Source organism: Drosophila willistoni, chromosome 3R, assembly GCF_018902025.1.
Source record: "Drosophila willistoni isolate 14030-0811.24 chromosome 3R, UCI_dwil_1.1, whole genome shotgun sequence".
NCBI lineage: Eukaryota > Metazoa > Arthropoda > Insecta > Diptera > Drosophilidae > Drosophila > Drosophila willistoni.
In genome coordinates, this window is record NC_061086.1 from 15,213,285 (window position 1) to 15,226,609 (window position 13,325).

General features: G+C 38.0%; 3 protein-coding genes across 3 annotated transcripts; 2 read left to right on the forward strand and 1 right to left on the reverse strand.

The window, feature by feature from the left end:
- The first annotated feature begins 247 nt into the window (after positions 1–247).
- LOC6650629 (coiled-coil domain-containing protein 39) lies at positions 248–3,527 on the forward strand. The gene is made up of 5 exons (XM_002074002.4): positions 248–617; positions 677–824; positions 890–2,689; positions 2,751–3,296; positions 3,361–3,527. The coding sequence occupies exons 1-5, from the start codon at positions 357–359 to the stop codon at positions 3,465–3,467; spliced, it is 2,862 nt and encodes a 953-aa protein (XP_002074038.2). The 5' UTR covers positions 248–356; the 3' UTR covers positions 3,468–3,527.
- Positions 3,528–4,694: 1,167 nt separating this feature from the next.
- On the forward strand, positions 4,695–6,549 carry LOC6650630 (zinc finger protein 2). Its single transcript, XM_023180408.2, has 2 exons — positions 4,695–5,906; positions 5,972–6,549. The coding sequence occupies exons 1-2, from the start codon at positions 4,805–4,807 to the stop codon at positions 6,547–6,549; spliced, it is 1,680 nt and encodes a 559-aa protein (XP_023036176.1). The 5' UTR covers positions 4,695–4,804.
- A 1-nt stretch (position 6,550) lies between these two features.
- On the reverse strand, positions 6,551–8,441 carry LOC6650631 (RNA polymerase II-associated factor 1 homolog). The gene is made up of 3 exons (XM_002074004.3): positions 8,314–8,441; positions 7,275–8,241; positions 6,551–7,209 (listed from the first exon to the last, which is right to left on the reverse strand). Exons 1-3 carry the CDS (start codon positions 8,373–8,375, stop codon positions 6,607–6,609), a joined length of 1,632 nt encoding a protein of 543 aa, XP_002074040.1. The 5' UTR covers positions 8,376–8,441; the 3' UTR covers positions 6,551–6,606.
- Positions 8,442–13,325: the final 4,884 nt, after the last annotated feature.

The window sequence follows — 13,325 nt, forward strand, 5'->3', positions numbered from 1 at the left end:
TATTTAGAAATTTTGCAAGTAACATTTGGTGTTTCCACCTTTTATTTTTGTAATTTGTTCAATTTTTAAAAAGTTATAAATGTTTGGCAATGGAATCTAGAAATTTTAGGTAATTAATTTCGATAAAAACGATGTACGAGTCAGCGAAAGGTAAGAAAAATGCTAGAAATATTAGTTGTCTAGGTAACAAATAAATAAAAATGAAACTTAAATCGAATAGAAATCTATCATGGTTGCCATTGACAAAATAAAACAAAGCCAAATACAATTGAAATGTGCCTGATTTTTGATTAGAAATTATAAAATAAAATACTAAAGCCACTAAACATAGATATAGATAACTGACCAAATCCAAGATGAATACTACGGACGATATGAAGAATTCGTCAGGAACGTCCCTCAATGATTTTAAAGTCCAGGCGATGGAGTCCATGGGTTGGAGTGCTGAAGCCGAAATACCCATGGCGAATGAAGAAAATTTGGCCATTCTTAAGGAGATGGTAGCCATGAGGGCCCTGAAATTTGATTTGCAACAACAGATCAAGACCCTAGAGGATCGTGAAGGGGCAGTGGAAAGACACAAGAAAAATATTGATGCCACCGTACAGCAGAATATAGTGAGCTCTTAAGAAAGGAAATTGTTAGTGTACTTTTTCTAATGTATCCCTATTTTTAGACCTTATACAATTCGATGAAGGAGGATCTAGTAAAGGAGGCCCATAATGTGCAGTTGGTTGTATTGGAGAAGAATAAAATTAAAGAGGACTTGCGCAAAAATCAAAAGGAACTTGAGGAATACACCCAACATGCTGAATTTACTGAACGTAGGCCAAAAGAGTTGGAGAAGCCAAAGGGAGAATTCCAATTAATCTCTTTCCCTTTCGTTTAGGTAAAATTCAACAGAATAAAAAGGAAATTGATGAGCTTACATCCCGCATTAAATCGGCCAAATCGACTCTTCAGGAATGGCAAGAGGCCATGGAAGATGGCAACAAGGGCTATCAACTGATTGAAAAATATTATGAAGATGATCAGCAGAGAGCCAGAGAATTGAATACACGCCGACAACAATTGCAGGCGGAAATAGATAAACGTCGCAAAAAGGTTGTCCAAATGTATGATGAGCAAAATACACTGGAGAAGAATCTAGAGCGAACTGCTTGCCTCTATAGAGCTGCCCACCAGGAACGGCGACAAATGGTAGATACCTGGAAGCAGGCAGTTAATCAAATGACTCAACGTGAACGTGATATACAATCCAGTGAAGAGAGTTTGGTCAAGCTGAGCAAAGAGGCCACAGAAATGGCTGCACAATATAAATTGTATGACGACCAACTGAACGAGGTAATTGATAATAATCGTCAGGTGGAGATTGCAATTGAAGCGTTGAATGCCGAAACATCCGATATGAAGAACGAGATACAAAGACTTATTGATGCCTCAATACTGAAGGATCATGAAATTGATGGTTTACGCAAAGAATTGGAGAATCTATCCAATTCCGTGGCCGCCCAGCGTATGGAGAATCGTAAATTGATGGTTCAACAAGAGGAGAAGAAAAAGAGTATTGAAAACTTAGAGGAAACTATAAAACAAACTGAGGAACGCTTGCAGGCCATGAAAAATAAGGCCCTAAATGCCGAAGAACGTTTGCAAATACTCGATGAAATGATGGAGAATGAGGAGAAAACACTGGCCACTCTATCCAAGGAGCAGGAACGTGTCAATGAAATGTATTTCCGTGCCCAGCGTCAATTGGCCGAGTTGAAGTCTGAGGAGAAAACTCTGCTCATGCAAAATGAGTCTCTGAAATCGAATTTATCATCAATGAAACGTAATCACCGACAAACATATACAGAGCTGCAACGTCAGACTGAGATCCATTATCAAATAGCTTTCAAGTATTTGGAGGCTCAGAGACGCTATGATCAGATGACGGGCACCACAATAGATCCAATTGTTGAGGAGCGTAACCAGGCCATATTGTCTGGACTGGAGCAACACTACGACAAATTGCAACGTCATATAGCGGCAACCGAGGCCCAGAATAAGAAACTCAACTATAATATGAACAATATGGTTATTCAGTATAACAACGATGCCAAGGAATTGGATTCGGTGAGGTTCAAAATCAAAGAGGCCCAAGTCTATTGTGAGGGCACTGTGAAGAGATTAAAACAGAATCGTTTTGAGAATTCCGAACTGATTGTCGAGCTGAGTATGATTAAAATGCGTTGTGATGACATGGAAGTTGGCATTAATGGCTGTGAGCAGGGCACATATGATTTGGAGCAACATCGTCTAAACTTCCAGCGATCTGTCAAGGATCGTTTCGTTGAGTTACGCAGTCAGGAGGAGATTTTACAATTGAAGCGAAAACATTTGGGAGAAGAAATGAGTACTTTACGTGCCGATTTGGCTGAACGAAAGAAGCATATTGAAGCAGTGCGTGCCCGATTTGAGTTGACATCCCGTCTTCTGGGTTGCAATGAGGATGGCTCTGTGATGTCTGCCACCCAACTGAAGGTAGCCAATGCCCAAGAGCGTCAAATGCTGGCCGATGAGGGTGATGCATTGAATAAGAAGGTCCTTAAGGCCGAGCAGGAAGTGGTGGCTCTGGAGAATACTCTCAGGCAGTTTGATCATTCCAATGATAATTATCGCAAGACCTTTAAAACATCTGATGATGGTAGGTCGATATATTTGGTACTATTCCGTTAATTAATCCTTATAAATTTTTACTCCCCAAGACCAAGAGGATTCCGAGGAGAAACTAAAAGAATTACAGCTTGTGTACTGCAAGGATTTGCAGCAATTAAAAACCCTTCGATGCAAGGCTAAGCGTTACGAGAATAAAATGGATGAACTCAAGCTCGAACAGGAAGAGGCACAGAAGCAGGTGGAAACCGCCAGAGCTAGACGAGCCGAGCATAAAGAGATTTTGGAGAAGCTACGCAAGGAACTGGAGGAACAGAATTCGAAAATCGACCGTGCCAATCGTGATATACGTTCCTTACTCAAGGACATTAAAACGCGACCCATAAGCGATGAGTTTCTGGCCACATTTGAGCGTGAATTGACTTTGCAGGAACTTGAGCAACGCAACATGAAGGCACTGAACTTGCTGACAGATATGGCCAATACAGATGAGAATGGGCCAGAGATAATACACTATATGCTGCGTAAAGGTCTCAAGTTGCCGCAACACTTGAAACGGACACGCAGTTGTGTATCCTGGCGATCGCAATCGACATCATCGCGAGACAATGGCTCTTATATTAGTGTCACCGGAAAAGGTAAGTCTTAGCATCTAATCTCCAATTAGGATTGAGAATTTTTATTAATTTTCTTGAATTATAGGTTATAGTGCTCGTTCTTCGGCCTCGGATCTCAGTTCTATTAAGGAGGACAGTTCCGTGACCTCGGCCCATGTTAGTGTTGTCTCTCTCGATTTTCCAATGAAATAATTTTCCAAATTGTTTGGTTTTGCAATTTTCTTTTATGGAATTATGTCAGAAAAAAATGAAATAAATAAATATCAATATTGAGCATAAGTATATGGAGCATTCACGTGTCTGGGGCCACCAATTGGCCAACTGTTTACAAAATTTCATCTAAACACAAACACTAAAAAGCCCATACAGATAGAGAAATTCGAAATCAGAGAGGGAGTGAGAGAGAAATCAAGATGAAAAGGCAATAAAAATAGATCACAAGTAAAAGAACTATGAGAGAGTATATGAATATAGATAAATACTTACGATAGGAAGTGACTATTCAAATACCCTGTTCATCACGTTTTTTTTTTTTAGAAATATTGATAAATATTTTAGAGTATTAGTGACTATTTCCCTTCCCTCTTTAAGAAAAAAAAGAACAAACTTGAATAAGAATAAACTAATGATCTAAAACATAAACTAAAGATCTGATCATAGGCTTAAGTTGGTTCAAAATGATTCAGTTTTTTTATATAAAGTCTTGGCTAAATAATAAAATTATTTAAAGGAATCAAATTCAATTTCGTTAAGGAAAACCTTTATATGTACATATCTCTAACAAAACAAATATTTTGATTTAAAAATATTTACGTTTTCCAAGAGATTTTTGAATTCTTAAGAAATAACGACATAATTAACTTATTTTATAAATATTCCCATTTTAGATTAGTTCTAAAAGAAATTTTAGATAACTTTTTGCATTAAAATAGAATAATATTCCTATTGGCCCAATTTGAGTACTAAAAACAGAATGTTGCTAGTTCTATTTTGTTGAAATCTTTTTGACAATATACACCTAGGATCAGGCTTTCGTTCATCTGATTACAAAGACAATATTTAAATAGTTTCAATACAGACACAAACATATAATAATTATATAGATGATCCATTTCCACCGAAAGTACTCAGCAACGACATTATATATTTCGAAATGATGATGAAAGCTTCTGGCAGCGTAGAAGAGATTTCTTGCCTACTTGTAGCCAGATGAATGGAAATTTTCGATACTGTTTTCGAGCACATTTTCGAATGCTTTTCTGTACGCTTTGCTTTGATGATTTTCATTATTTCGAATCGTTGCCAACAATCGCATCGCATCGCCAGCAGTTGGGATATGGCCTGAACGTGGACCTTATTTTCGTTTGGAAGTATTTTTAGAAAAAATAATTCTAAATAGAAACAAAAAAAATTGTGTTGTTCTTTTATTGTTGTTGTTTTTTGTGTGTGTGTGGTGTGGCAACTGCCTGGGAATGAGCCCATCCTGAGGAATTTCTGTGCGGGAATTTGAACGGAAAAACGAAAAAGAAATGTGTTCGACCACCACAGTGCTGTGTCCTTTGTGCGCTGTGCCCAGTTTTGGTAGCATTGATGCGCTGCAGCAGCGTTTAATAAAGGCAGCCAATGGCCCATTGGCATGTCCATTTCCCAATTGCAAAGAAATGTTCTTGGGTTTGGATAAATTGACAATACATTTGTTCACGCACACCACTCTAATGGCAGAGAGCCCAACACCTGTCGGAGTGAATGCCTCGGCCAAACGGGGCAGAAGTAAACGATCAAAGGTTAAGCCTGTAGAGCAAGTTGCTCCACCACTAGTAGTAGCAACCTTGGAACCTATTCAGACACCACCTGCACCACCAACACCAGCACCACCCGTAACGCCGGCACGTTGCGATATCTGCGAGTTTAGCTTTCGGAATAACGATCTGCGTGACATGCATTTCCGTTTGGTTCATGAGAATGCCGAGGAGCAAATCAAATTGGGCCAAGAGCAGGAGCCCTACAAGTGTCATCTTTGTGCCAAGACATTTCGCATGAAGGGTTCGTTACGGGTTCACCTTAAGGTGGTCCACATGATGGGCATGTCCAGTTCTAGTATCAACATGACCAACTCTAGTCCAGGTCAGAAGCCATTAAATGCCAATCCCTCGCCCAAAATAAACATATGCGACCGGATACGTCACAAAGAGGCGGCAGCCAGTGGCAATGTGAGCTCAGCTAGCACTAGTACCCAACCGTATGCATTGAGTGGAGCCTTGTGTATGCTCCAACAGACACCAGCGCCGCATCAGACATCAGTGCTTGCTGCCGATTCATCGCCAGAACCATTAGCTGGAGGCATCGTCACACCCAAAGTCTGGGAATGCGATGTCTGCACTAAATCCTTTACTACCAAGTATTTCCTAAAGAAACATAAGCGCCTGCACACTGGTGAGATGCCCTACACCTGTGAGATTTGCGCCCGCACCTTCACGTTCCAACAGTCGTACCACAAGCATTTGCTCTATCACAGCGAAGTCAAGCCGCATGTGTGTTCCGTCTGCGGGCGAGCTTTCAAGGAGCTATCCACTCTGCATAATCATCAGAGGATTCACAGTGGTGAGAAGCCCTTCAAATGCGAAGTTTGTGGTGAGTGAGTGAATATTAGAAATATCAATTTTTGAAATCTGTAATAACTTTTGATCTTTAAACAGGCAAATGTTTCCGTCAACGTGTCTCCTTCTTGGTTCACACACGCATTCATACTGGAGTCATGCCATACAAATGTGAACTGTGCCAGAAAACGTTTCGTTACAAGGTCTCACAGCGTACACATAAATGCCTCACGGAGGGAGAGGCGGCACTGCAGCAACATCAACCACATCATGAGCAGCTGCCCCAACAGACGCCCGAGCAATTGATTAAGGCATTTCTAGAGAACAATGAGTCGCAGCACTCACAACAGTCGCCGGCAAGTGCCGAGATAGCATCCATCACGAGTGGAGCTCATGAGGAGGCTTTACTATCGCAGAGCATCGATGACATTGTGGTGGAGCAGTGCCAGAAATTGGGCATCTGTGGACTGGTACCACAATTGCCACCGGCGCCAGTTCCAGTGCCGGTGCAAGTACCCCTCGAAGCAGCCGGTTTGCCACAGTTCAATGGAGGCGGCAGCAGTTCACCGCTGCAGCAATTACAGAATTTACGTCTTTATTCGCCGCAGCATGTTGAGATGCCTAGCTCGGGCTCGGATGGGGAAATCTTCGGACGTTTCCTAATGGACGCTAGTTAAATTTGTTTTTATAATTATTTATTTGTAATTAAAGTTGTTTTAATTAGAAGAGCCGAGTTATTCTTCGTCGGAACCACTGCCTGAACTAGAACCCGATCCGCTGGGTGAACCACTGCGAGAGCGTGTGGGCGATCGCGATCCTGATCCAGAACGTGAGCCGGAAGGGCTACGACTTCTCGACTTGGATTTGGGGCTGCGACTTCCAGATTTCTGAGAACCAGCTGGAGTGTGTGAACGGGATCTTGCCGAGCCGGAACCAGGCGAGCTAGAACGACTGCCACTGCCTGAACGAGATCGCGATCGAGAACGAGAGCCACTACGTGAACCACTACCGCTGCGTGATCCACTTCCACTGCGTGAGCCACTGCGGCTGCGGGTGCGTGAACGTGATTGGCGCTCACGTGATCTTGATTGGCGGTCTCGAGCTTGCTGAGCTGGGGTGTCGCCACCAGCGGATGGCTTAGGTTCCGAGGCCTCCTTAGCAGCGGGTACATCAACCGCGGTCGGAGTTTTTTGTCCTTGTGTTTCCTCCTCGTCAGCCTCCATTTCGTCTTCTTCCACAACTTCCTCCTCCTCATCTTCGCCGGGTACTTCCAATTGGCGTTCACGGTAGCGTTGCATGCGATGCTCCATGGCATCCAAGGGACGATGTTTGACCACCTGACCAAATTCGAATTAAAGGATCAGATAATACGGACCTGGAGGACGGTTAAGGAGTCACTTACCAGCTTGGTATTGTTGGGTTGTTGGCCAATTTTAACACGTCGCTTATTGAGACGGACACGCGTCTCCAATTCATTGTAGTAGATACCATCTTGACGCATAACAAAGAAATAGTTCTCCTCATAACCCTTCGATGCCTTTGTCTTGACATTCCAGTTGTATTCGCGGGCAATCTTGAATTCATACTCCTCGTCATCCTTGTACAATTCGCCTGCAACGAGATCGGTGCGTCGCTTCTCCAGCGTCTGTTCTGTGGGCAGGAAATAGGCCACAAACTGCTCTCCGCTTTCGTCCATCACACCACGAATCATGGCCTGAGACATTTCCTCCAATTGAGCGACAACATTCTTGCCCATTGGAGCAGGATCGCTATCGAATATGACCTGAGCACATGGATACTTCCAATTGGTGAAATCTGGGAATATGGGCAATACCTCGACCGGCACCACATTGGGTTTGGAGTAATGCTTGGTGATCTCAGTCTTGGTGTCAACGAAAGTCTTTTCAATGGCCTTGATCTGGGCATCGCGATCCAAATAGAGTGTCTCCTCTCGCAAGGATTTCTTCACATTGTAACCGACCTTCGCTTCAATGTTCTCAAGATTTTGAGGCTGGAAGCGAGTCTGTTCCGTGGATATATACTCGGATTTGCGCAACCACGACACAGTGCGAGAATGCTGACGCGAACGAACCGAATCTGTTGGCGTAAGAGTCTCCTCCTCTAGTAGTTTCTCATCAGCGGGATCCAACATGGATACCGAATCAGCCTGATATAATTCGCGATTGATTAAATCCACTGTCACACCCAAGTCGTGTTCGGAGAGGACATCGTATTTAAAATTGCGTTCCAGCGATGTGGGATTATATTGAACAAAGCGATGACTGTCGAAGGGATATTGCAGGAACTTCAGATCGAAGGGTATATCTGGCAGACTGTTGCCATACTTAACGCGGCAAATTATTTCCGACCTGTTTGGAGAACAGAAAATGATTGGTTAAGCGAAAAAGAAATTTAGTGCATTTGCGATTCAATATTCTTACTTGCGTTCCGTTTGCCTTTGCGGCCGCTTATCGGCCGTATTGTTTAATATTGTTGGTGGCATCTTTTACTTTCTATATTTTCATAAATTTTAGCGATTTTTATAACAAAAACAAGTGCAAACAGGGCTGAGAAAAACTAGTGATGGTATATTCCATTTACTTATTACCGATAACATTAGCCGATGGCGGCAACCGATTAGTAATCCCGATGTGGCGCCACTGAGACCAGCCCTGTATCGATTAGTTATCGATTTGCCTGATCGAAATTCAAATTATAAATTTAAATGTATTATTAGTTGATGTTCTATTAAATAATTATTTCGGTCTAACATTTTAAACAAACAGAAGAGTTTAGAGTTTTTAATTGATATTTAAAGTAAACAGAAAAAAAATATACCGGCTTGGATATCTTGTTCAAATATGCATTAATTGTATTGTAAGTTTTGTTGTTAGGGAAAAAGAGTTTTCTGTCAACAGTTTCCATTATCGTAATCAATATACCAAAATCTCACCGCAGCACATAATGATATGTGAAATGTAAATATGGCAAATTCCCAATGCAAATAAACAGCAAAAAATCAAATTAATTTAATTAGCAGCCCAATTTTTTTTTTTGTTTTCTTTTGTTATTGGTAATATTGTCACCTGTTTTGTTGTGGCGTCACCTATTCGAGGGAAGCTGCGAATAATTCGCCTTAAGTTCAATAACAAGGTTAAACGCGCGACTCGATTCGAAGAGACGAAGCATCAACAGAAGCCCCACGATTTTTCTCATCTTCTTTGCATTTGGATTATTTGCATTTGGCATTAACGCTTATTCAGTTGCCCGCAAAATAATTGTTATAAGAAATTAACATTGATTTGACAATTGATCTGGATGAAAGATATATGCCAAAACTGTAATAAAGAAATCAACAACAAACTAGTATGCCAAAATGTAATAAAGAAATCGACAACAGACACGTTAACAACAATAAATTGAATTTTCCATTGAAGAATCGTAGAATTGTGATAGAAGATTGGCAAATTAATTAATTAATGTTAAATATGGAAAAGTTTTTAGTTATACTGATTCTTTCTTGGTTAATTTTATTGAATTGTTTGTAGACCGTTATCTAATTCATTAATTTTATAATTGTATTCAGGTTGCGAATATAGGATTTGCAATCTGGAGGAACTATCGAAGGATTCGCCTATAATTACAAAACAATTTTTGAAATATTCACGGAAAAATATTTTCGGGGAGGTTTAATCAATAAATTAAGTTTTTGGCTTAGAAATTTGAGTAATTTTCAATGAAGGCACTGACAAAAGTCATTTTGAAAACTCAATAATTGGGATATAAAAAGTAAAAGTTATTCCAATAAGATTTAGGGGGCTGTCTAGGCCCTACCGACTTCCCCATGGATCAACCTATGAATCAATATAAAAGAATTGTTCCACTGATCTTTAAATTGCTGGTTTATACACGTGATGTTTTAATATTTTTGCAGTCTCTTACACTTCTTTAGAACTTGAACTTTCCCCATTTTGCAGATTCTACTGATCCTGTTTGTTTCATCTTGTCATAGAAGCTACAGTTCACGGGCTACGTCATAAAATGTGTGTTTAATTTTCATAATTTTGCTTCTTAAGGCTAAAATTCACCAGGACAGTTGCCAATTTTTCTTTTCTTTTTTTTATTTTAGCCATTTGTTGGTTGACTTTTCCTGATTTCATTATCTAGCAACCTTAAACCAATTGTCGGTATCTTGCTGCCACGCTTGTGGGAATTTTTTTAAAGTAAAAAAATAAATTAAAACCATGTTAATTAATATATCACATGATGATTTAATTTTCAGTTTCGTTTGACACAAAACAAAAACAAGCCAAGCCCAAACGACACAACAAAAAGAAAAAAAAAAGCCCTCTCAATATGAAACGAAACAAAATGAACCAGTTAAAGGTAATCAATCAAAATTAGTTAAAATAACTAAACATAAACAAACCAAAAAAAAAATATATATATATTCAAAAACCGCAAAACTTGCAAATTAATTGAGCATGCGCAGCGTGCGATGAAAATTTATAGCTCGTTTCTCGACGAACTCGATCTACGTTGCTATAGAATGCCGATGTCGATTAAATTGCCAGAGAGTTGATGACTATAATCTTGTCTTGATATCTGGATTCGATACGATTCAAGTCGCGCGCGCTCTGTGCTTTCAGTTTGAGGAAAGGTTTTCATTTTGCAACAAGCAACGAAAAAAAAACGTTAAGCAAATAAACGCGAGTTTTTATGTTCAGTCATTTATTTTTTTCGCACAGTTCTTTTTTGATGAATTCAGTGTTAAATTAACACACATATTTATTTAATATATTATATACATATATTTTTCGTACGCCAGTTGTCATCTGTGGACAAGTGTGTGTGTCTGTGTGTGTGTGTGTGTATGTGTGGAAACTACTAGAGTTTTGAGAGTTTTTTTTTCTTTTTGGCACTTTAAGTGAAGTGTGAAGAAAACAAGCAAAGATCCACTGTGATCAGTATCCGTTTAATGTTCATTGTGAACGGTTCCCAAAAGTAGGCACATAAATATAACCAAAAGCAAAAAGCGCAGCAATCAATACAATTACAAGGATATTTTTGGTCCTTCTTGAAGTGTACTTAAAGTGTAAAAATATGATCACAAGAATAGCAATTCGTTTCTGACTGGATATCAGTGAGTGGTAAGTTAAATGACAATATTTATTCTTAATACAAGTGAACTAAGCTAGGAAAACGGATCTCTAGGAAGTTAATATTTCATGGAATAAAAGCGTCGGAATAATCTTAAGGACCCTTTGGTGTTTCATTTAAGCAGTTCTCCTAAAATTTCAATTACAATAGACTTCAGATACATTTTCAGTCTCCTTTTTCAAAAGAAACACACATCCTAAGATAATCAAATTTTTAGGAACATTATGAATTTCAAAAATATCTTAGATTCTACTTCTTTGGTTTTACCTCTGTGTCATTTGTTCATAGTCATGTTAATTTTAAACGATTCTTCGTGAAATGATTAAAATTCAGCCTAAATCAATACCAATCGCTTCGGCTTCACAGATCATTCGATTTAGTAGGAAATAAAGAATTAAGTTCCAATTGAAATGATAAATCATGTGGTTTAGGGGCATTAAATGGGAATCTAAGTATCTATTGTAGGTGTTAGATAAAACCCATCGCATAATTAATTTTCGCTGGGAAACTACAGAGTTCAAATGAAAGAATAAGGCGGCGACATCGCCCGATTAGCACACGACTCAGCACACAATTGATGAATAATTTATTGGCATTAATTTTCCCTCGTTAAAACGTGTTTGCCCTGCAATATGCATATTATATAAATATTATTGTTGTTATTGCTATTTGGGGTCAGTAACTGGAGTGAGTGAGTGAGTAAATACAATCGATGCTCAATTGTTTATAGAAAATAAAAAAACCTTTTTTTAAAATTAACAAGAAATGTGAAAAAATGCATTTTTTACACACGTGACAGCTTCAATTGTCACACACATGTCGATATACTTAAAAACCAATTTAATTGCAATTATTTATAGACATTATAAATATGAACTATTAAATAAAGTACGTCACAAAATTCACCATAAAAAAAAACTAACTGACTCATTCACTGAATTGACTTTACCCGATGTAAGTGGAATTTCTGATTTAATTAGATTTTGTTTTGTTTTTTTTTTCACTTACAATGTTAGACATTATGTTTTCTCTCAGACTTGGTTAGTATGTGCTAGTTACTAATTATATACATAGTTACATATATGCATAATACTTTTTTGCTTTCTTTTGAATGTTAATTAGCGAAGGGCATAGAATTTAATTGAATTTATATATTGCCAGTGGGAAATTTCTATGGATAAAACTGACAAAGTCTTGGTCAATAAACATATAATGTATATATAAAAGTATTAGATATATAAAATTTTAAATTAATGTCAAGTTGGCAAATTTCTTTTCAAAATTTTCTTTCTCGACAATTTATGGTCAAAAGACTTATTTTTTCAGTTTTTAGTTTACGATGTGTTAAACTCAATTAAAAGAACTCATACTAGAAAGATAATTAAAACATGCATTTTAAAAATCATCAGAAAATTGTCTCTTTTATAGGTTCTCAAAGTTGTGGACAAGTTTTGTGGCATTTTTCGTTTGATAATTTTCATTCGATTTCGCAAAGTTTTTGTTTTTTACACTTTAAATGCCACTAAAAATAGAGCAAAGCTGATTTTTTAACATTTTTACGAAAATTGAATGTAAAATTAGTTTACAAGCTGTTAATGCTAGATAAAAGATATAATTTTAGAAATAAAGCAATGCATTTTAAAAATCGTCCTAAAATTGGCTGAGTTATGTGTCTCTTAAGTTGACGTTTTTACATATTTTTAAAATGATTTAAAAATGATGTTTGATAAAACATCAAATGATAAAAGCCATCATAATATTTATTTGAGAGTGTAATATATATCTAAATAAATGAATCTAGTAAATAGTTCAAAAGTCAAACCAAATTTTGAGCACAAAATCAACTTTTCTATTTGAAAACTGCAAAATTTGTCATGTTTTTTGAAGAAACCCACAAGTTGATATCAATTTCACTCACCCACTTGCCATCAGCATTAATATAGATTTGATTTCATTTGATGATTTTGCCATTTATGTATTTAATACATACTTGAAAGATATCTGTGTGGCTTTGTGGGTTACCTGATCTGTGGGTGAATATGTCACAAACAAAAAAAAAAAATACACATACACACACACACACATTTTGTCCAAAAGAAAAGTAAAACAAATAAATTGTCAAATAATAACAAAAGGCGACACCTTCATATATATGTAGAATATAAATAAAAAAGAAGAAGAACAGCAGAGGAAAAGAGGAAAAGAGAAGAAAAGAAAAAAACACAAAACACTTAAGCAAACGAAACACGACGTAGACCAAAGCCAAAAGATAGAAATACAGAAAATAGTCAAT

Excerpts from the sequence above, each read along its gene's own strand:
- LOC6650629 (XM_002074002.4), top strand. The coding sequence starts at position 357 with ATGAATACTACGGACGATATGAAGAATTCGTCAGGAACGTCCCTCAAT. Across the intron at positions 618-676 it reads CCACCGTACAGCAGAATATA|ACCTTATACAATTCGATGAA; the intron begins GTGAGCTCTTAA and ends CCCTATTTTTAG. Across the intron at positions 825-889 it reads ACATGCTGAATTTACTGAAC|GTAAAATTCAACAGAATAAA; the intron begins GTAGGCCAAAAG and ends CCTTTCGTTTAG.
- LOC6650630 (XM_023180408.2), top strand. The coding sequence starts at position 4,805 with ATGTGTTCGACCACCACAGTGCTGTGTCCTTTGTGCGCTGTGCCCAGT. Across the intron at positions 5,907-5,971 it reads CTTCAAATGCGAAGTTTGTG|GCAAATGTTTCCGTCAACGT; the intron begins GTGAGTGAGTGA and ends ATCTTTAAACAG.
- LOC6650631 (XM_002074004.3), bottom strand. The coding sequence starts at position 8,375 with ATGCCACCAACAATATTAAACAATACGGCCGATAAGCGGCCGCAAAGG. Across the intron at positions 8,242-8,313 it reads CAAAGGCAAACGGAACGCAA|GTCGGAAATAATTTGCCGCG; the intron begins GTAAGAATATTG and ends TTCTCCAAACAG. Across the intron at positions 7,210-7,274 it reads AACCCAACAATACCAAGCTG|GTGGTCAAACATCGTCCCTT; the intron begins GTAAGTGACTCC and ends GAATTTGGTCAG.